The sequence below is a fragment of the Tachypleus tridentatus genome, chromosome 1 (assembly GCF_004210375.1).
Source record: "Tachypleus tridentatus isolate NWPU-2018 chromosome 1, ASM421037v1, whole genome shotgun sequence".
Classification (NCBI taxonomy): Eukaryota; Metazoa; Arthropoda; class Merostomata; order Xiphosura; family Limulidae; genus Tachypleus; species Tachypleus tridentatus.
The window spans coordinates 46,212,300-46,235,724 of record NC_134825.1 but is presented as its reverse complement, the minus strand read 5'-3'; the positions used below and the strand labels follow the sequence as shown (position 1 = coordinate 46,235,724).

Here is a 23,425-nt window from a genome sequence, read left to right as displayed (position 1 = left end):
ATTCATTAATATTTAGAAGAATGAAAAAATTGTTTGTATCTCACATTACGCCATAAACTTTACATAACTCACAAGCAGTTTCTTTAAGTTAATAGAAGATTACAAGAACTAAAAATAGCATTGTTAACCACTGTGAACAATAAACTGAGTCTTATAACCTTGGATTACAATACTTTCATAACCAACAACAGCAAATGTTGCTGTTAATTAAAATATTTGTGTAGCACTTAAGAGATTAGTAACTTACTGCTCAAAGTGTACAAGAACTATACTTTGTAAAGTCCAATTGCATGTGTTTATATAAATAGAATATGTTTTGATTAGTGGATCTTTCTAAAAGTTAACTTACAAGTTTGTCTATTTAAATTAAAATATTTAAATATTAAAGATACAAGTGTGATCTTATAGCAAAGCAACATCAGGCTCTGTCCAAGCTGGGGATTAAAGATACATTAAAAAATACATTTTCTTCACCAACCATTGTTAAAAAAATAATCTAGAAGAGGAAACAAACACTCCCTCATCAAACTACTTTAATAAAAGCTACTAGGCTACTTTGAACTCAAATACTATCTCATTCACTAGTTTTCTCATAATTACTATCTCATCACCTAGTTGTTTCAGTAATAAATACTATTCCATTAAAAATTGTTTAAGTAATAAACACTATCATATTCACCATTTGTTTTTGTAACAAATACTGTCCTATTCACCAGTTGTTTTAGTAACAAATACTATTCCATTTACCAAATTGTTTTAGTAACAAATACTATTCCATTTACCAGTTCTTTTGGTAACAAATACCACTTCATTCACCAGTTGCTTTAACAACAAATACTATCCTATTAATCAGTTGTTTTCATAACAAATTTTGGTACTTGTGGATGTTTTACTGTTAAAAATATCTTTAGTCAACATTTCCTCAAATGGTTTATCTGCAATGATAAATCACTACTTTACCTTGGCAGGTTTTACTGTCTTGGTTAAAGCTGTAGTCAATTGGACAGAAACACACATAGCTTCTTTCTGTCTTCTTACAGGTATACTAGCATGGAGAGAGCTTTTGCTGGCACTCAGCAACATCTGAAAACAAACTTTCAAGAGATTTTACAAATAAAAGATGGGATATATTTAAATCAAAATATAATATTTCTACCAGTGATGTAAGAAGTCCCTCTCTTTCAACCTGTCTCAGTAAAAAAATGCATCAATATTAGGAAAATACATAAAATTTAATCTGTAACCAAAGAGCTTCCAGGGCCCTGAGGTGAGCCGTTGACCCTGACTGCAATGGGAGCATCTGTGACACAGATTTCCTTATATCTCTAAATCAAATAAACCTTACCTCCTACACACATTAATTTGCTGCCTATATAACTCTGTCAACTTTAGAATAGGTTTTCATGAATTTAATTTACTCTCAAGTCTTTTGGACTTGCACAACTGTTACACATTACAGTATTCCATACAACTTATTTCTCAAAATGAAATATCAATTAAATAACTAGGTAACTTCCTAATTAAGAATTTTTGTATTTTCTATTAAAATACCCATAACTACTAAAACACCTGAAAAACAACACTTTACATTTCTTCACACTTTCAAGATGTAACCACCACATTAAAAATGCACAGAATAAGTAGAGCTAGGCCTAATTAGCCACTTTCTCACAAACTGAATGCAGACATTATGTTTAATAAAGAACTTTTTCCTTTTCCTTATGTCAAAATTAAGTAAAAGAGGTCTTTTTAATTTACATAATTTACCCACTTGTTCCTCTAATAGGATAAGGTAGGCATAAGTTTCTCCAGGCAACTCCAATGCCACAGCAACAATGAGTTCAAGTCATCTCTTTCATTTCTGTTGTATCTGTGCAAGCATAACCAGCAGCATAGCTGAAGCAGTAACCTAGACAAACATCAGAATAAGGGATATGAAACTTAGATATAAAGATTTCAAATATTTCTAATTTCTCAAAACACTGCCTTTTTGCTTTCTTTTTGAAACCAAAGTTACAGATGACTTCAGACTTAATTATATACAGTAAAGCACTTTTACAATGAACCTTTATAGAGCCAGCTGTGTATACCTTGTTGTAAAAACAGGAACTGTTATGATAATTGTAGAATGAACTGGCATATAATAAAAGCAGTACAGTTATTCTTTAACAGGTCTCCATGAGTTAATGGGGGATGTTTCTTTATTTGAGCTGAAACTTCATGAATGTTTCCCACACTCTTTTTAGTATTAGGGCTGAGAAATGTGAACTGAAGTGGTAAGGTGACAAATCCATCAGTTCATCCCAAGCTTAATGGTCAAGTGTAAGAAGCACTGAAGCCTCCAAATGACATGCAGAGGAATTCAGGTAGTTTAGAACCACAATGAGAGAAATTGTGCAGAAAGCCAAGTACAGCATTATGCCTATAGAGCTTTCAAAGTGTTCCTGTCTGATTATCCAACTGCTAACTATCATGATGCTTTAACCTTCCCTACCAAATGGCATGTGAATTCACTCATATCACAGGTGAAATCATTTATACCTCAGTGAAATTTAAAATTAAAATGATGATAGCAGAGGCATAAAAGGTTGGTAACTGCTTAATTAATGATGTTGAGAATATGGCTTTATTCATATGTACTGAATTTACTCCCAGCAGATAGGCCTTATTACTAGCTAGCATGGAAACATGAGAATGCCGTATTTCACTTAAAAATTTATAAGCCAATACACTGGTGCCCAAGCCTACTTTGCTGATATTTTCCAGAGTCTCATTGGTCATTTTATAATTACTTTTTGTAGGAAGAGTGTATACATAGTTGTGTTTCAGCCATTAAGTGGCCCTTTAAAAATAAAATAGAGCATGACTCACCGGTGGGTCATGTGGGAGCCAATGTATTAACAAACAAAAACTTGTCTAAAAAAGGTAATCCAAAACCACCCTTTTTAGGATTTCTGTGTTGGGCACAATGTACTTGTAACACCCAATCCACTGCTATAATAATTTCAGTTTTATTAAAAAGTTTAAATTACAGGAACTTGCATATATATATATATATATATTTGAAATATTAGAATCCACAAATGTTTCATAATATACAATTACAATCTTTAAACTGATCAAAAGCTGCTCTACAAATTTCAATATGGTAATTGTGTGTTATAAAACACTGTCCCTAATTTAGCAGTGCAAGACTAGCAGGTAGGCAGCGAGTCATCACCACATACTGCCAACTCTTGGACTACTCTTTTTACCAACGAATAGTGAGACTGACCATCACATTATAATGCCCACACAGCTGAAAGGGCGAGCATGTTTGGTGTGATGGGGATTTGAACCCACAACCCTCGGATTACAAGTCGAGTGCCTTAACCAACTGGCCATGCCAGGCCATTGACCAATGACTAATACTTAAACATGCCAACATTTCAACAGGCAAAGACTGATGCACATTATGATGTGTATTGTAACTTGTTTTTGCATAATTACATAAAAATTATAGTTTTATAATCAGTTTGGATGCATTGATATAACTTGTAGATGCATAAATATGTGAATTTTATTTAATTTTAAGACCACCAATTGTTAATCTATATGTACAACTTTGTTATAGCCCTGATTTCAATGTATTTTCTCTGCAATTTGCTTGACTGTATCAGTATGGAATGAGCTTGTGTTAACATACAGAGAAATAATACGTAATATAGTTTTACTTAACTAATCTACAGGAACTATCAATTAGCCATCTAATTACAACACACATTAATACAAAACACAATTAATATATTTATTAATTACAAAAGAAATTACCTATTAATAATAAATTAATTTTAATTAACCTAACCAGACATACCATGTACCAATAATTAGAAAGTTCTTACCAATACATGAGGTCCGGCCAGCACTTGTTTCAAATCCTCCAAAACATTCACACTAGTAACTCCCTCTGGTGTTTATACATCCTCCATCAGTACAGATACCACCAACATTTGCACATTCATTAACATCTGATATGTGATAAAAGAAAATCTTTAGTATGTAGCATAGCATGATTAGCAAGACATGAAATTTAATGTATTTTTATTTATTAATAATATCATTTTTTGACCAATTTAATTTTATTGTGTTTTTATTGTTAAGAAAACAATTAGGAAGCATACTGTATGAAAATAATATGTAAGAAATGCTATTTATAGCTATAAAAAACGTTAAAACTAAAGCTACGGACATAAGCCCACTAAAATATTAAATATTTTGGAATTTATTCAATTACCCACATTCTCCAGTTCTTGAAGTTTAACTATGTACTGAATACTAACTAAATGTCTAAAACTATAAGGAATCATTTGATAAAATATTTCATTATGTCTCAAAAGAAACAAGACCTTTCTCAGATTTGGGCCCGAAGTTTAACAAGGATATTACAAAGGTTTGAACAAATATAAATCAAGCAACATTGAAGCATGTAACTTAGTCACATGAGATGTAAATTCATGATCTAACCACTAAACAAAAACCCTGCCTTGAGCTTAAGCAAGTTAGTTCATGAGATATAATTAAAACATTATTTTTTATTGTTACTAAATATTATTATTGATTTTGAGATTAAGTTTGTAATACTGTATTTCTTCTTCAGAATTAGGTTTTACTTTTTTTTTTAATTTAATTTTCCCAGTTCCTTTATTTTGTGAAATAATTAATAACATTAATATTTATGTTGTACTGTACATTAATGGTGATATCAAATCTAGACCAGGCACTTTTTTGTTTTAAGTGATGAACTTTACACTGAAATTGTTTGGCAGTTTTATTTTGAATTTCTGTAGTCATTAAAATTTTAGTAAATTCTTTTTTTTTGTTCAACCCTGGTTGTAGTGACTTTTAATTTTAGCCTGTTACGACCTTTCAAATGCCTATCTCACATCCTTATCTTTTGCTTATTTAAGGAAATCATTACTATCAGTTTACATCTTTAGTCAATCATCTTCACGTATGTTTTTTATTTCTTTATCTTTTCACCAACTTGTTTAATCTTCCAGAAATTTCCAAATTTCCTATTACTGTAGTCACTTTACATTACTTAAGATTTATGCTCTACACTAGCTCAAGGGTAAGTCTGAAAACTTTTAACACTAAAAACTATGTTTCCAATACCTGCAGTGGGCATAGTGCAGACAGTCCACTGTGTAGCTTTGTGCTTAACAACAAACAAACAAATCTTAAAGTAGGATTCATTTAAGTACCAGACTTCAAGTTTCAACCTTTACCTTCAGATGAAGAACTAGGGGAAAAAAGGATTACAAAAGGAACAGATATGGAAGCAAGTGAAAAACACAAAAAGGTTATTGTTATAGGTAATTCTTTAGTACAACATGTGGATGGGATAGCCTAAGGGATAAATTAGGAAAAACAAATTAGTTTACACTATCCAGTTACATGAGTGGAGGATATAGCTTATAGGGCAAGTAATATAGCAAAAGGTATTAACAGTGATGCAATGTTTAGAGTAGGTAGAGGATAATGATATATGAAAGAGGAAGTTATAGAAGCTAATTTTTAAATACAAGGCACTAATAAAAGGCTTTTAAAGAAAAGGCCATAATAACTTGACTTTATAAGGGATACTGCCAAGATCAATTGTAAGATAAAAGTATAGATAAGTCACTAGGGCTGTACTGTGTTTTTTAAAGTAATTATTCTACAAATGTATGTTATAAAATTTCATATTATGTTCACTGATTATTTTATTCTTACTTCTTTACTCATACATTATATTAGGGTTGGCTTCCTAAAGTCTAAAAACACTGTATAATGTATAAAGCACTAAGTATAACATGTTGGAGTCTATTATTGGCTGGTAACTCCTGTTTCACCAAACTTAAGTTTTTTTAAAGTAACTGGCTATCATGTAAGGCCAACTTCAAAGGGTAATGATAACATCATTTACATCAGAATTATTATTTTTAGCTAATGCAAAATATAAATGTAAAAAAATCAACTTTTCAATACATCTACTACCTTCACAGTACCTTATTTAGTATTTTAGAAAAGGCTTGGGTGCAATATGTGAAATCACTTTTGTTGCAGGCTGGGCAAGAGAATAATAATAATAAGAAGAAAAATTACAAATTGTCTGTTTTGAATGGATTTTCTCTTCCATATAAATCTAACATGCATGCTTTTCTGTCTACAGCCTTAACAGTCAGTGTCAAAGTGTTGTTTGAATTGAATCTTTAATGTTTAAGGTGCTGTTTACCAGAACATTCTGTTAGAGTTTTGTGCAATTCCATGTGATTTCTAATAGGAACCACTTCTCTGGTTCATAATAGGACATTGTACTTTGAACTCTGTATCCAACCTTGTTATTTCAATTTACACTAACTCATTAGTGGGTGTTTTAGTATTATTCCACAACTACCTTGAGCAAAATTAGCTTATATTTAGAAGACACAGCTGATAATTCTAATGTTAACTCAACTTTACCTCAATACATCATGCTGCTCATAATAGATACAAGTTTTTCTTTTGTTTTTCACAATTCATAACAAAGCATTTGCCATGTTAAAATAGGAGCTACATCTTCAAGCTGATCACATCTAACAACATTTAGGGACCTATTGGGCCACCTATTATGTCCCATTCTATAAACCAAAAACTAATAATAATAACAATAAAAAAAATATAAAACTAAGGTAAAACTTCAAAACCAGCTCTTATCATTCATATAGTTTTCAAGCTCTCTCTTAAACTTGCTTAATTTTACTGCCTCCACTACATCTGAGGGAAACTTATTTCAAAGGCCAACCACCCTGTTAGAAAAGTGAAACTGTATTAACTGAAGATGACTCTTGCTATTCCAAAATTTATATTTGTGTCCATTAGTCCTACCATTCTCACCATTAAGAAAATACAATTTCAGAGATCTTAACCTCGCCTTGTATGACAACTCCTCTATCCCAAGCACCATTTTAATACACTTCTCTTAACTCTTTCTAAGGTAAAAAGACAAGATTGAACACAATACTCCAAATGGCCTAACCAGTAAACTGTACAACAAAATTATAACCTCTTTAGACTTGTATTTAGTATTTCTGTAGATACAACCTAAAATCCTACTTGCCTTACTGCTAGTAACAGCACTATGCTTCGATGACTTAAAGAGACTGATCAACCATTACAAAAACATCCTTTTTTACACTATTTTACATTCAAGTTATAATTCAAATTATGATAACCCACTTCCGTTATCTTATTAACTTATCACCTACATCTAAAGTGATAATTTTTTACGAACCTTTTATGTGGCACCTTGACAAATGCTTTCTGAAAATCCAGATACAAATATACCTTTATATAAGCAGTAACCTTTTTAAAACATACCTAAGCATTTTTACGACAAGACTTTCTCTTAGTGAAACCATGCTGACTGTCCAATAAAATTCTAAACTTTGTTAAAGGACTTTGGAAATCATCCTTTGTCAGATTTTCAAAAATACTTTATCACCACTGATGTATGACCTATAATTAATAGGACAATTTTTACCACCTATCTTGAAAAGAGGAATAACATTAGCTGACTTCTAACCCTCTGGTGAGTGGCACACATATTCAATCCTTAGCTTTCTTGAAACCCATGGGGAAATATCATCTGGCCCAAGAGCCTTATTGTTCTTTGAACTTCATAATTTTTTTTTAAAAAGCACAGAATTAATATGATCATCTTATCTGATCTTGTTTCCATCTATCAATTGTTTAAGATGAGGAATGATGCTTAAATATTCATTTGTAAAATTTAAAGAGAAAGCACAATTTAATAACCTAGTCATCTTTTTATCATCAGATATGAGGCTTCCTTCATCAGCTCTCAAGAGTCCTACCCCAGTTTTAACATTTTGTTTATCTTTAATGTATTTAAAGAAATCCTTACTGTCAATTTTTACATTTTCCACCAACTTTTTTCATACATCCTTTTTTGGTATCTTAATTCCCATTTTGACTAGCTTTCTTGATCTTCTATAATCTTTAAAATCACCCACCTAACCAATCAATTAAAGTTTCTTAAATTTATGATTCTTTTCTCCAATTTTTACCTCTTATATTCTTTGTCAAGCAACCTGATTTTATGGTTAGAGCTACTCTTTCCTTTCTACACTGAGTTTGTTTATTCTGAATATTTAAAATTTCTCCACATTTGGTCAATGTCTTCACATAATTCAACTGTCCAATTTATAAAAGATGATTCTTTTTGCATCCCTTCAAAATAAGCTTTTATTTTTGAAATCTGTAACCAAAATGTCATTATTATAGATCTCCACATAAGGCAAACATTGAATCTAATACAGCAATGATCACTTCAACCCAGATGTCCCTAGTTTACACCCTATTAATCATTTCTATATTACAAGTTAACAATAAATGTAAAAATATTATTGTTTCTAGTAGGTTTGTTGACTAATTGGTGAAAAAAATTCATCCTGAACAGTTTCCAAAAACCTTTCTTCCTCACGGCTTGAACCAAACATTTCCCAATCTATATGCCTGGAACTAAAATCAACCATAATTATAACTTCAATAACAGCAGAAATCCTAATCTCACTGTAAATTTTCTTGGTAGTTTCATCAGTATCACCTAGTAGTCTGTACCAAACTCCCACCAAAACTCCTTTACTTTGATATCCACTAATAGAAATCCAAATGGGTTCAATCTTCTTGGTATTACCTTTTTCATACCTTCAACTCTAACACAATGTAACTCACATTTTACACATAAAGCCATTCCTCTCATTATTTTTAGTATTCTATTCCTAACAAATAATCTATAACCCTGTATTTCAAAGAAATTTGTCATAAAAACTGTCTAAATTTAACCAAGTTTCAGTTATTCCAATTACATAAAAATCCTCCTTTCCTAACAGTGCTGTAAAGTCATTTATTTTGTTTCTTATACCTCCAGCGTTACTACAGTAAAAATTAAGCCTACCATCAGAATTACTTTATGCTAATATTATCTACATTTTTGTTTGCATTTAATTTATCCTTGATCTCACCACTGTCTAAATCTAATTTAAAAATTCCATTACAGGTGAGTTAATAGCCCTTGCAAACAAACCAGTCCCTATCCTATTCAGATGTAAACTATCCATTCCAAAAATCTGTCTTCTCCCAACCACCCAATCTGATCATCCTAAGCCTAGCATGCAGTCTCAGTGACCTGCTAATAATTTCATCCCCAAAATTAATTCTTGTCAGTATTCCTTACACATTTATGTTATGGCCCTTTTCTATAAATGCCTTTATCAACCCCTTGTACCTATCAATTATCCACTCTGACCAACCTTTTCCTACATCATTAGCCTAATCAAGAACAACAAAAACTACATCACTACTAGCCCCCTTTATTATATGTCCTGCTCCATCAATTGTATCCTCCATGTGCACTCCTAGGTAGCACAATCAAATTCTTTTCTCCCTAATTATCCCACAGAGTATCCTATTCACCTACCTTGTCAAAGAATCAACTATAACTATAACCTACTTAAATTTACCAATTACAACCTTTTCTGTCTTTTTTTATTTTCCTACCCTCCAACAGTTCTTCAACTGCATAAGACAAGGGCTGAAATCTGTTTCTCAGTAGAGCATGCTCATTACAATTAAACCCACTACTTTTAGCCTTAATATTGCTCTTTCTGAAAGTCATTGTTAGCTGACATATACCTTGCATACAAAAGCTGTTTCTCTTAAAATCCTGATACAACTTCCCACAGTCTACACTTCTCTATATATATATATTACTTCTACTTTGATTAGAATAGCTTTCAAGTTCTCGCCAACCTCCCATTTCTAAAAAAAATGTCACATCTTTACTACTAGCTTCCTTGCTTTCCTGGACATACTAGTCCAATCATTGTACCCATCACATCAAACAAACTTAAATACTTAATTTCTATACCACTCTTAACCTTTATATTTTTATTATATTGCATTATACAACAAATGCAAAATAATAAATGTTGGTTATCATAATTTGAAGTATAATTTGGATGGGAATAACTTTAACAGTGTCATGAAAACAATGGATCTTGATGTAATAGTTGACAAGTTCTTAAGGCACCCAAGCAGTTGCTGTTGCTAATGGTAGAGCAAATAGGATTTTATATTTACAGAAATACTGAGTACAAGTCCAAAGAGGTTACAATTTAATTCTATAGGTCACTGGTTTGACCACATTTGGAACACTGTTTTGTCTTGGGCTTTCATTTTAGGAAAGCCATTGAATTGTTGGATCAAGTTCAGAGGAAGGCTGTAGGATGATACATCAGATGGAAAGGCTGTCATACAATGATATATTAGGATCTCTGAAACTGTTTACTTAAGTTAATGGTGAGAATGGAAGGACTTTGGGAGCATAAATATAAATTTTGATTGTGTACAAGTCACCTTTAGTTAAGACAGTTCTATATTTTAACTGAGTGATTGGTCTTTGGAATGGTCTGCCTTTATAGGTAGTAAATTTAACTTTTAACTTTAAGTGAGTTTAGGAGAAAATTTAGGCTATATTATATCTTTTAATAGTTTTAGTTTATCTTAGAGGATGGGACAGCCTACATGAACCAGTAAATCTTTTGTTGCCCATAACAATTATGTTATAAATAGTTATTGAACAAATAAATACCCAGCAATTAAACATCTAAAAATTAGGGTGTACTCCAATTAAACACCTAATGGTTTTAATCTTTAGATGAATGTTAAAGCTGCAAGTACATACTTAACTCTTAAGTTAAAATAAGAAAATGCTGATTTTCTGCCTCTTTGTTCAGTTTTCTGGTTACCAAACAGGTAATATAATGGAGTAAATTAAACCAGTAATAAAATAAACCTAGATCTATATAGGCCATATAACAGAGTAGACTTAATACTTTAATAAAATAGGCTAAATACAGTTCATATAATAGAGGAAATTAAGCTATATATATATATAAATATATACATAGGCCATATAACAGAGTAGACTTAATACTGTAATAAAATAGGCTAAATACAGTTCATATAATGGAGGAAAGTAAGCTAGTGATTTAGTAGATCTAAATAAATGCAGGTCACATTTAGAAAAGTGTTCTATTTTATAATAAAGAAGTCGTGTCTAAATGTTCTACTTCGTCATTTTTTTAGATGTCTAATTGTCCAGTATCTAGATGTTCTGGATTTGTTATGAATAAATGCTCAACATTAAATATCAGTAACTGATTAGCATTAGCAACACCGTTAAGCCTATAACGTTTGATAACTAAATATATTACACTTTTAATTTACTATATTTTAGCACGAAGATAAAGTGATGACGAACTAAAGTAATCAAGTTTATTTTTAATTGTATAAAGTGACAAAACCTAATATTTACTTTAGTTGATAAATTATGTCATAAAACAATGTATTTAGGTTGATTCATAACCTACCTACACTAAAATTATAAACTACGAGCTGAAATGAAACTAGGGGATACAAATTTTGTTTTTCACATTTAGCTGTATTTGCCGAAAGATCTATTCATCCTGGTTTTGGTTGTCGCAATCCACCATTATTCATAAAATTATAGAAATATCATGTTTGTTGGCGCATTTCGTCAAACTTCATAATAAAGGTCATATGTGCACCTCTCAAACACCTCCAGGACTCACTGCAGGTACTTTCCGACCTTCCTGGGGGTCGCGAGACTGTTTGATAAACACTAATCTAAAGTCAAGTACGGCTAGGGAAAAGAAAAGAAAAGTTTTTGAAACGTTAAGTGTCTGATCAACCGAGGCTTTAAATTTTGCAATTAATAAAGCAAGTATTAATAGTAATAATATGAAAAATACTGAACTTTTGTTGTAATTTCTAAAATTATAATAAACCACTTTACTTAGGTACTCCCTTAGGAAAAGTATTTGTATTCCAACTATACGCTTTTTATCAAGTAAAATAACTATTTCTCTTTCATTGTAAAAATGTTTTCTGTTTTTACATATGTTTTTGATTTGTTTCTTTTCTTTGTGTTAATAAAATATTTTATAATGTACAAAATTATAAATTTGTATATTTTTACGCATTTTATAAAAAACAAAATCAAATTAAATTTATTTTATCATCTTCCCCTGGTGGTTATGCGGAAAACACTTATTAATATAGCCTCGTGACCGGTGGGTATGTGATACTGATGTTTGGACCGTCTTCGTGGTATGTAATTCGATTTCAGTAACATGAAATCGTTTTTAGAGGTTTAGTGTTTGATACAATATAACTGTGTAATGCAAGCGATGGAATGAAACATCTAAATATAGTGACGTAATCTAGATTTTGTCGTTAATTGACAGAGTTTACGTGTATCTAGACTGTATACTAGCGTTGGTGGCGGTAGTTTTTCTATTTAGATACTGCTGCGTGTTTGCTTTAGCGCTATTGCTCGTACTAGGAAAACTCAGTTTACCGAGACACACCCTTTGGTTCTGCGATAGTTGTGGTGCTAAAAGTAAAATCAACATTGAACAATGTTACAGCATAAGAAAATTTGTTAATCATGGGTTTTGGAAAATATTCTTTGGTGAGAGAATTAAAAAATGAAATTCAGTGTATATAATTTCGGTATTTGATAACTACAAGTGTGCCACAAATGGAAATTTGCTTTAAAGTTTATTGCTGATAAAGTCATACTGTTAAAAGACTTTGTGTCATCTTTGCATCTAAGTGTAAAACTAAGTAAAACTAAAAATGTTTGAGAGTATTGTAGTAGACCTCCTCAACCGGTTTCTTGGAGATTATGTTGAAAATTTGGATCGTTCACAATTGAAACTTGCAATATGGGGAGGTGATATCACCCTGAAAAGTCTTGATATCAAACAGAATGCATTAAATGAGCTAGATCTTCCAGTAAAAGTTGTTTCAGGTCATTTGGGTGAACTTGTTCTAAAAATTCCTTGGAAAAACATTTATTCTGCACCTGTTATTGCCAAAATTGATGGATTATATGTTGTTGTTACTCCAAATGCCAGTCAGGCATACAATGAAGATAAAGAGAAGAAAATGGCCAAAGAGGCAAAGAAAAAAGAACTTCAAAGAATTGAAGATGCAAAAGCTAGGGAAGTACAGAAAGACAAAGACAAGGAGCAGAAACAAGATACTTTTACAGAAAAGCTAGTCACTCAGATAATTCGAAATTTACAGGTGAAAATTATGAATATTCATGTTCGATATGAAGATAATTTCACTAATCCAGCCAGTCCCTTTGCTGTTGGTATAACTCTTCACAGTTTGTTTTTTGAAACAACAGATGAGAATTGGAAACCATGTGTCATCCAAGAAGCTGTAAAAATGTTTAATAAACTTGTGACTTTAGATAGTTTGGGAGTGTATTGGAACAGCAATGTGGAACTTCTCAGTGAAATGAACTATGCTGAAAGGAAAAATGCAATGATACAAATTATTGCTTCCAAGGAATATAAGCCCATGAATGTTTCATATCTGCTTGGACCTATAAGCCTTACAGCCAAAATGATATTAAATCCAAAACCAGAAACAGATGGGTCAAATTTTTCCATTCCGAAAGTTCAGTTGGACATAACAATTGAAGATATTGCCATTGGAATGAGTAAATCACAATATCAGGATGTTATACGACTTTTAGAGGCTCTGGATCGAATGACATTGGCATCTAAGTATAGGAAATACAGATCAAATGAACCTTACAAAAATAATGCAAAAGTATGGTGGAAATTTGGTGTTACATGTGTTCTTGAAGAAGATATAAGAAGAAGAAAAAGAAACTGGTCATGGGTACACATGCAGCAGCATCGAACAAATTGTCGTAAGTATAAAGAATTGTATAAACAAAGTCTTATGTCCAAAAAAATATCACAGACTATTCAGCAACAGATTGATGAATATGAAAATGAACTGGACATTTTTAATATAACCATTATGAGAAAACAGGCAGAAGTTGATGTTTCACGTGAAATGAAAAACAAAGCATCGCAGTCAGGTGGATGGTTTAGTTGGTGGTTTGGTGGAGGTCAGAAAGCTCAAGAAACAACTGCTGGGGTTGGAGGGGAAATTGTTAAAAAAATTGATGATGCTATGACAGAACAAGAAAAGGCACAACTTTATGAAGCTATTGGTTATCAAGAAAATGCTGTTCCAGCAGAGTATCCAAAGGAGTTCATTGAAAACAAGCTATTCTTTCAATTGAATAATTTTGTCATCTTTATCAAAGATGACACAAAAACAACAAAAGAAGTAATGACAATTAACTTAAGTAATGTTTCAAGTTCAATTGAACACAGACCATCTGCAGAGGCAATCAAAGTGGGTGTGCAATTGGAAGGTTTAACTATTAATGGAGTCATATCATCAAATGGAAGAAGACCACAAATGGTAAAGGTTGAAAAATTAGATACACTTGAAAAGAGTGCTTTGCTTCAAGTGTTGTTTGAAACAAATCCTTTAGACCAGTTATGTGATCAAAAACTAAATTTGGCAACAATGCCATTGGAAATAATTTATGATGCTTGTACTATAAATAGTTTGATTGAAGTATTTAAGCCTCCTCAAACAGTATCACTTTACCAATTGCAGGCTGCTGCAGCATTAAAACTAGAAGATTTTAAGGAGCAATCAGCACTTGGATTACAGTATGCTATTGAACAGCACAAAAATTTAGATCTAAATATTGACATCAAACCTTCTTACATCATCATTCCAGAAAATGGAGCTTTTGAAAAAAGTCCAAATCTTTTGGTGATAAACCTTGGAAATTTTCAAATGCAATCAGTTAAAACAGAAAGAGGAGATTCAGTATCAGTCAAAAGTTTGTTTAAAGCAGGAAGTACAGATGAAGAAGTTTTGGAAGCAATGATGACTCAAGCATATGACAAGTTCCACATTAGCATACAGAACATAAGTATATCACTTTCCAAAGCTAATGATGATTGGAAATTCCTAACAAAAGAAAAAATGTCAGACACTAATTTGTTACATCCAGTTTCTGTGGATGTGAACTTCATGAAAGCAATAATAGCAGATGATCCTCGGATGCCCAAAGTTAAAATCTCTGGAGAACTACCACTTTTGAATCTGTCTGTATCTGACCACAAACTAAAAAATTTGATGAAACTTGCACAGAGTATTCCACTTCCTGAAAATCAGCCAGAGCCTAAAGTAGAAAATATAGAAGTTATTACTACTGTTTCAAATGATAGTGCTCTGGTACAAGCCAAAGCTCTAAAACAAGTCACTCGACCAGAAACGTTGGCAGTTCATGAGGAGCAAAGTGAAGATAAAGAGAAACCTGAAATAAAGGAAAGAGATGCTAGCCAATTTATTGACCTACAATTAAATTTTGAGATAAAAAGAATAGTAATTGACATATGTCACCAGTTAGGTGGGGAAGAAAAAGAAATGATAAGTTTTGGTATTCATAGACTTGGAACTAGTGTCTGTATGCGCACTTTTGACATGAGTGTAGATCTTCTGTTAGGTGGAATTTCTTTGGAACATAAAGAATATTCAACACCAGATGGAAAAGTGCTTTATCTGCTTGATACTCCATTGACTTTGAGTGAGTCAAGTAACCTCTTGACATTACAGTATGTGCAGGCTGACAAAAAAGGACCACTTTTTACTACACACTATGAATCTACTGTTCAGAGGATTATTGTCAGATTTACACAACTGGATATAGTTTTACACCAGGATGCTTTACTCTCTCTCATGAAGTTTGCAACTACCCTAACAGAAGAGTTGCAGCAACCTAGACAACCACAGAAATCAGAATTGATGGTCAGTACTTCAGAGGTTTCAGCAGAAAAGCAAATTGTGCAAAAATCAAAGGAAGAAATGAAGGCATTTAAAAAGAAACATAAAGATGATGGTATTATTGATATAAAACTTGATGCTAATTTATCTTCTCTTGGCATCTCAATTTGTACTAGTAAAATTAGCATTACCAATATGCAGATCAGAGGACTAGATGCTCAAGTAAAAGTCCTTAAATCAAAAACAATGTTAACTGCTTGCTTGAAAGAGCTTTTAGTTACTGACTCAACAATGAATGCTGTATATCCAAACATACTGTCTACTGTTAGTGGAGATCTTTTGAATGTGGATGTTGTTGTCTTTAATCAAGCAACAGAAGACGATGATGATTATTCAGACATGTCAGCTGTGGACCTGAAACTGAAGGTATCTCTTGGAGCAGTGAAAGTTGTTTTCTTAAATCGATATGTTTCCAAGATCCTGAATTTTATTAGTAAATTTGACACTGCAAAGGAAAAGGTAGCAGAGGCAAGTGTGGCAGCAGCAGAGATGGCCAAACATGGGATAGAAGATGCATATGAAAAAGCAACAAGAGTTTCATTAGATATACACCTTAAAGCTCCTCTTATAATAATTCCACAGAATTTTAGTTCTCAAACAGTTCTTATAGCAGACTTGGGAACACTGAAATTGTGCAATAAATTTGAGAAGGGGAATGTGACTAGTGAAACTGGAATGCCAGCAGTATTTGATAAGCTGTTTTTGGAATTTTGTAATTTGAAACTTTCCACTGCAATTGTTGATACTATATCTGGAAATATTGTAGGAGAAGCCACTTTACTGGAACCTATCAATATGAGTTTGGAAGTGACTCGCAACCTAGCAATAGGTTGGTTTAAGAAGGTCCCAGAAATGGACATTAAAGGAAAGCTTGCTGCTGTCAAGATGATTATAAGTCAAGAAGATGTAACTATTATTATGAAAATTTTGGGTGAAAATCTTGGTGATGTAGAACCAAGTGATTCTTCATTAGAATCTATGAATAAAGGTACATCAAATGAAAAGGCTACAAATCAAAAAGAAGTATCTGTACAACAACACATTGAAGAGAAGGCTAAAGATTTTGATTCTATTAATCCAGTTTTTAAAAGAATGACTTTTGCTTTTCATCTGGATAGTTTAATGGCCTGCTTGTTTGAGGGAAGCTCGGGACTTTCTTCAGGGATTTCAAAAAGGAATTCTGATTGTGCATTGGCTCAGTTTGAGCTCTTGACCATAGCAATGAAAGGAGAAATGCTCAGTGATACCTCTCTTTGGGCAAATGTCATTCTTGTGAACTGCATTTTAGATGACAAGCGATCTTTTAGAACTAAGGGAATCACCAGGTTAATGCAGTGTGTTTCAACTGAAAATGATATTCAAAATATGATTGATATTACTTTTCGACAAGAGTCAAGCTTAGACAAGTTTCTAGATGCCAGAATATCAAGTTTCAATCTGATTGTTAACTTGGGTTATTTGATGTCCTTGGGAGACTTCTTTATAAAAGCTATGCCAGAAAGTCCACAATCAAAACCTCCTACCACCACAGAATTAAAATCTTCAGTTGTTTCAGATCAGGTAGTCAGTGTACCTAAAGCAAACACAACAATAAACTTTCAAATTAAACAGCCAGATATAATACTAATTGAAGACATGGAGGACTATAATTCTAATGCTGTTATTCTAAACCTTCAAATGATTGCTAAAGTTCGATCATCACCAGATTCTCAAATAATTTCTGGTTCCCTTTCCAGGCTTCAACTTTTTACAGCATGTTTTAATCCAGAATTGAGGTCCCAAACAATGTCAGAAATTTTAAGTCCCTGTGACATCAGTCTTCATGCCAGTTCACCAGGCATGAAAGGCCAGCATGTAAATATTGAGTTCTCAAGTATTCTTTTGAATGTTTCCCCAAACATCATATTTATCTTAACAAAAATTCTGTCAGGTCTATCTCCACAACAAAGTTCAGAAGAGCTAGAAACAATTAAGCCATCTCAAGATTATTCAAATTTGTGGTTGGCAAAAAAACTTGAAGAATGTTCTTTTTGGTTTCTAGAAACTCTGGATCCAGCAAAAGAAGTATCAGAAGATAGCATTTTAGGTGTTGATGAAGTTGTAGAGTCAGAAGTAGATTCAGAAGTACTTATGCTAAAAATGAGCACAATATCATTGACAGTTTCAATTGGGAGAGGTAAACAGACTGTTCCTATGGTCTTGATAGAAGCTGGTTTCCAGGCAGAAGTTCAAAACTGGAGCTCATTTCTTCATGTTGGCTCAATCTTTTCTATGGAAATTGCTTATTACAATGAAAAACTAGCATTATGGGAACCTCTTCTTGAGCAAGTTGAGCAACCAGTAAGTGGATCAAAACCTTGGGAATTAAGAATGGAAGTGGCCAAAAACCCTGAATTACCTGAACCACCTTCTGAAGATGGAGAAACAACAGAAATTTGTTTTCAGCCTCCAGTTATGAGCATTGGTATAATCTCTATTGATGTCATGGAGTTGACAGTAAGTAAAGTTGCATTAGAAGTCTTGACTAACCTAGGACAAGCTTTTGGTGAAGCAGTTAACCAAGCCCATGGAAGTAAACTAGAACAACCAGATGCTCCATATGTTGTGAAAAACAACTTGGGAATTCCAATGTCTATTTTGCTGAATAATGATGGTTTTCAGGTAGTCGGACAAGAAGAATCTGGTTTCAAAGAGGTATTGCTAGAGCCTGATACCACAGTATGTTTAAACCAGTCTTCTTCCAGTGATGTTACTGAAAGTGATACATCCATTCTAAGAAAGCAAAATGTAAAAATGGAAGAAGTACTTTGCATTAAGATTGAAACAGATCAAATCAATATTGTGCGGAAAATTAACATTGCTCAAGTTGGTAAACGATATTTTCAACTACCTCATAAAACTTCCCCAGGTGATCAGTGGGGCTTTGTCACTGATATTATTTCATCATATGGTTCAAAAATTATTACTTTTCAGTCTTGCATAACAGTGAAAAATCACATCTCAGTTCCAATGGAACTGTATTATATGAGGCCAGGAGGAAATGAACTAGAAATGTGTGGTGTTATAGAACCTGAAAATATATCGTTTGTTCCACTGTATGGTGTATACTGTCCTACTAGTGAATTATTCTTTAAACCTGCTGAGGGTACATATAATGTATGTATGGAGCCATTTGTTTGGAAGGACCTAGTAAATGAACCTGGAACTTCAAAAACACTGCACTGTAGTGGTCGTAACCCTGGAGAAAGAAGTTTTTATTTGAGAGTATTTGGTGAAGTTGAACAAGTGCTTTTTGAAGACTCTACAAAAAGAACCATGATCAGCACTTGCTACATTTTACATTTACAACCAACAGCATCATTGAGAAATTTACTTCCACTAATTATTAACTACACTATACAAGGAGTGGATGAGGAATTTGTTTTGGAAGAAGGTAAGACCCATAATCTTACCTCAGCTGATCCAGGTAAAACATCCTTACAAATTAAGTTACCCAGTTATGTAGAACAAAGCTGGACTTGCAGTAAAGAACTAAATCCTGATGTTGAAGAGCTCACTGTGTGGACATTTTCATCAAAAAGTTTGGATAAAGAGCTAACTTTAGACCTTGGTATGCATACCCGGAAAACTACTGGTTATTTGGATATGGAAATTTACTGCCCCTTTTGGATGATAAATAAAACAAATTTACATATAACATACAAAGGAGAAGAACAAAATACCATTAACCATCCAGGAAATCTAAATATCCCCTTACTGTTTTCATTCAGAGCCAAAAATTTCTTTTCTAAGAAAAAAGCTTCTTTGAAAGTAGAGGATTCAGATTGGTCAGATAAATTTGCAGTAGATGCTGTAGGTAGTAGTGGGTCAGTTGCTGCAAAGGTAAAAGATGGTAAGACATACTGTTTAGGTGTACAAATTGTTCTTGGCCAAGCTAGCTTGACTAAAGTAGTTGTGTTCACACCATTTTATTTGTTAACAAATAACTGCAAATTTGATATTGAATGTAAAGAAGACCTAGAGTCAGCACATTGGTTTACTGTCCTTGCTGGAGAATGTGCTCCATTTTGGCCTGATCAAACCAAGAAGCCAGAAATGGTTGTAAGGTATGCTGGAAGTCAAGATCATACTGCACCTTTTTCCTTCAAGGAACCACATTCCAATTTATTAAGGCTGGCTGGTACAAAAGGTGCAATATATGTGGATTGTCAGGTTGGTGAATCTTCAACTGTACTTACCTTCTGTGATTACTATGATGGATCAGCCCAAGTTCGACTTGTCAATCATACAGACAAGTTTACTGTAGAATATCTTCAAAGTGGCAGAAAAGAGAAACACCAATTACCACCACTTCATTGTATTCTTTACACATGGGAAGATCCTCTAGGTAAAAAGGAACTTACTTGGTCATGTGGAAAGAAAACTAATGAAAAAAATAGTCTTATTCAAGACGGAATTGAAGGCTTTAATGCTGATAAAGACATGAAAGTATATTGGGTATCTTTTTTGGATGGATTGCAAAGAACTCTAATGTTTACAGAAGATATTGCTTTGGCAACTGCTGCTCAAGAAGCAGGAGAACTGGAACGGATTGAGCAAGAAATAACCATTTCTTTGCAGGGAGTTGGAATTTCGCTTGTGGACAATGATAGTAGATCTGAAATAGTCTATATTAGTTTAGCTAATTCAGGAGTACTTTGGGAACAGTGCAAATTAAAAAGTCGCAGATATAAACCAGTAAGCTTAAAAGAAAATGTAATAATTGAGAATGGTTACCAGAAGTTTTTGAAAGAAATTAAGGCTGGGAAAACACCAAAACCAAAACAATCTCTTGAAAGTAAATTAGAAATAGATTATTCTGAAATGATGATGTATAAACCCAACAAAAGGAACATTAGAAGAACCTTTCAAGTAGGTCTATGGGCTCAGTATTGTACATCACCTCATCAATTGCAGCTTCATGCTAAGATTAACAAATTGCAGATTGATAACCAACTATCTGACTGTGTATTTCCAGTTGTTCTTGCTCCAGTACCACTTCCAAAGTCTGTTGCTGCTGACAGTGCTCCAAAACCTTTTACTGAAGTTAGTGTTATGATGAGGATTGCAGAACACAGCATTATAAATCAGTTTAAGTACTTTAAAGTGTTGATACAAGAATTTCATGTGAAAATAGACCAGAGCTTCATAAATTCTTTGATTTCTTTTTTTTCTCCCAAAGAACAAGTTCAAACAAATCACGAAGAACTCCTTGTTAAAGACAAAGAGGTCTTGCAGAAAGACTTGAAGGTATTTGCTACAACATATTCCTCTCAGGAGCAAAAGAGCTTTTATGACATTCTTCATTTTTCACCAATTAAAGTACACCTAAGTTTCTCGATGACAGGAAGTAGTAGTGATTCTAGTCAACCAACCCCTATTCATTCTGATTTTATCAATCTTCTTCTACAGAGTGTAGGAGTCACAGTAACTGAAATACAAGATGTTATATTTAAACTGAATTTCTTTGAGAAAAAACACTCTTTCTTTACTCAAACACAACTTGTTTCAGATGCCACTATGCATTACACAGGACAAGCTCTGAAGCAACTTTACGTGTTGGTACTTGGCCTTGATGTTATAGGTAATCCTGTAGGATTATTGTTAGGAATTAGTGAAGGAGTAGGTGATTTCTTTTATGAGCCATTTCAAGGGGCAATTCAAGGTCCTGAGGAGTTTGCAGAAGGACTTGCAATAGGTGTTAAAAGTTTGTTTGGGCATGCTGTTGGAGGGGCTGCTGGAGCTGTATCTCGTATTACAGGGACTCTAGGCAAGGGCCTGGCAGCCCTAACGATGGATCAAGAGTACCAGAAGAAGAGAAGGCAGCAAATGAACAAACGACCTGGAGACGTTAGACAAGGTCTAGCACAAGGTGGAAAGGGATTTGTTATGGGGGTATTTGAAGGAGTCACAGGTGTTGTAACCAAACCAATGGAAGGTGCAAAAGAAGAAGGAGTTGGAGGATTTTTCAAAGGCGTTGGAAAAGGCTTGATTGGAGCTGTTGCTCGTCCAACAGTTGGTGCTGTTGATTTAGCTAGCTCAGGTCTTGAAGCTGTTAAAAAAGTAACTGAGCTTTCTGATGAAATTAAAAGAGCGAGGTGTCCCCGCTACATCCACCCAGATACAATTATTAGGCCATACAGTCGTCTTGAATCTGAGGGAAATCAACTTTTGCAAGAAGTTGAAAAGGGGCGTTTTGCTTCTACAGATGATTATGTGGCTCATCTTCCAGTTGGCACCGATGGTAAAAACCATTTATTGGTGACGAACAGAAGAGTAATGCTCATATCCAGAGGAGATATTTTTGGCCAGTGGAACACAGAATGGCAGCTAACGTGGAGTGAAATTAAAGAAACACCACAGATCACGGAGAAAGGGATCAAGTTCCTCCTGAAGGAGCCTAAGAAAAAGAAACTAGGAGGATTATTTGGGGGCGGAGAAACAGGCAAGGTAGTTCACATTCGCGATCCACAACTCTGTACTTGGATTGTGGGTAAGATTGAAGAAGCTATTAAGCGATCTGCATAGATTCTTTGTCATTTAGCCTTGGAAATATGTGTAATATAAAGAAGTTTAAAATTTTAAACTGCACAACAGTTAGTTTAGTAACGATTCACTAAGGGAAGAACTTAAAATTCTACTATTTAAATTCTGTGTTGCAGACATTGCCTTGCTTGAGTTTTTAGTAATGTTGTCTGAAACGAAATGTAGAAATACAGTTTGTCAAAAAAAGCAACCTTTGCTTGGAAAACCATGTTGGAGCTAAGCTTTGTAATGTTACTAGTATCTGTACAATTACAAGTGATGATTAACACGTTACAGTGACACTTTAAGATACTTTGAAGAAAAAAAATTTAGAGAAATATTTGTTTAAACATGCGCCGAGTTAATTTTTGTACGTCTTTTTTTCATAAAATAAATTTTGATAAATTGTCCTAACCAAACCTATATGAATAATGTACATTTGGTAAAAACCTTTAAACCATTTTAAACATTTTTTTTTATTTTATCAGTTTTGAAAAGTAAACTGATTCAGTAGGCATTCTGACTGGAATTTTTAAATCATTTGGGTATAATTAAATATTGTAAATTATGATTTTGAAAATTGCTTGTTTGGACTTTTATTTTCATCTAGAGCTATGGCGTAATTGTTTTTATTTGAACTTTGATTTTATTTGCAATTTATACATAGTCATTTAAGAGTACTATATTTTTTTATTAGTGTTCAGTAATTGTGTATCCCTTAATTTTTATTACAGTTTATTATATATGAATGTATTCGCATTTTAACGAAGTTTAATAAACATGACCTAGCTGCTATTGTATTTTCCAGTCTTATATATTTCAATTATTGACCAACATTAAAGGAATGGAGTAGCTAAAGATGAAATAATATATTTTTTATTAAACCGTTCCTATACAATGAACATCTTTCGAAGAATCAAAAGAAAAGAGAAATAATTCTGAGCCGTAGAGCGATCAATACAATATTCGTTTGACGCCAGGAAGTCTGTCTCTGTGCCTTCCCATTGCCGATAAA

The 23,425-nt window shown here is 33.1% G+C and overlaps 2 protein-coding genes across 20 annotated transcripts in view; one reads left to right on the top strand and one right to left on the bottom strand.

The window, feature by feature from the left end:
* The window catches only part of LOC143247466 (uncharacterized), a 73,086-nt gene extending 61,318 nt beyond the window's left edge, over nt 1-11,768 (bottom strand). For 6 of the 19 annotated variants that reach the window (XR_013026585.1, XR_013026590.1, XR_013026586.1 and 3 more), the window contains exons 1-4: nt 11,457-11,741; nt 3,882-4,007; nt 1,772-1,909; nt 961-1,094 (exon numbers count right to left, since the gene is read on the bottom strand). The gene's annotated coding sequence lies outside the window, so the exon portion shown is untranslated. Of the gene's footprint in view, nt 1-960; nt 1,095-1,771; nt 1,910-3,881; nt 4,008-11,456 lie in introns of all 19 variants that reach the window. The other 13 variants (XR_013026596.1, XR_013026593.1, XR_013026595.1 and 10 more) reach the window with 10 other exon arrangements.
* Nucleotides 11,769-12,166: 398 nt separating this feature from the next.
* On the top strand, nt 12,167-23,205 carry LOC143247465 (intermembrane lipid transfer protein Vps13-like). Its single transcript, XM_076495644.1, has one exon. It carries the CDS (start codon nt 12,748-12,750, stop codon nt 22,411-22,413), a length of 9,666 nt encoding a protein of 3,221 aa, XP_076351759.1. The 5' UTR covers nt 12,167-12,747; the 3' UTR covers nt 22,414-23,205.
* The last annotated feature ends 220 nt before the right edge of the window (nt 23,206-23,425 follow it).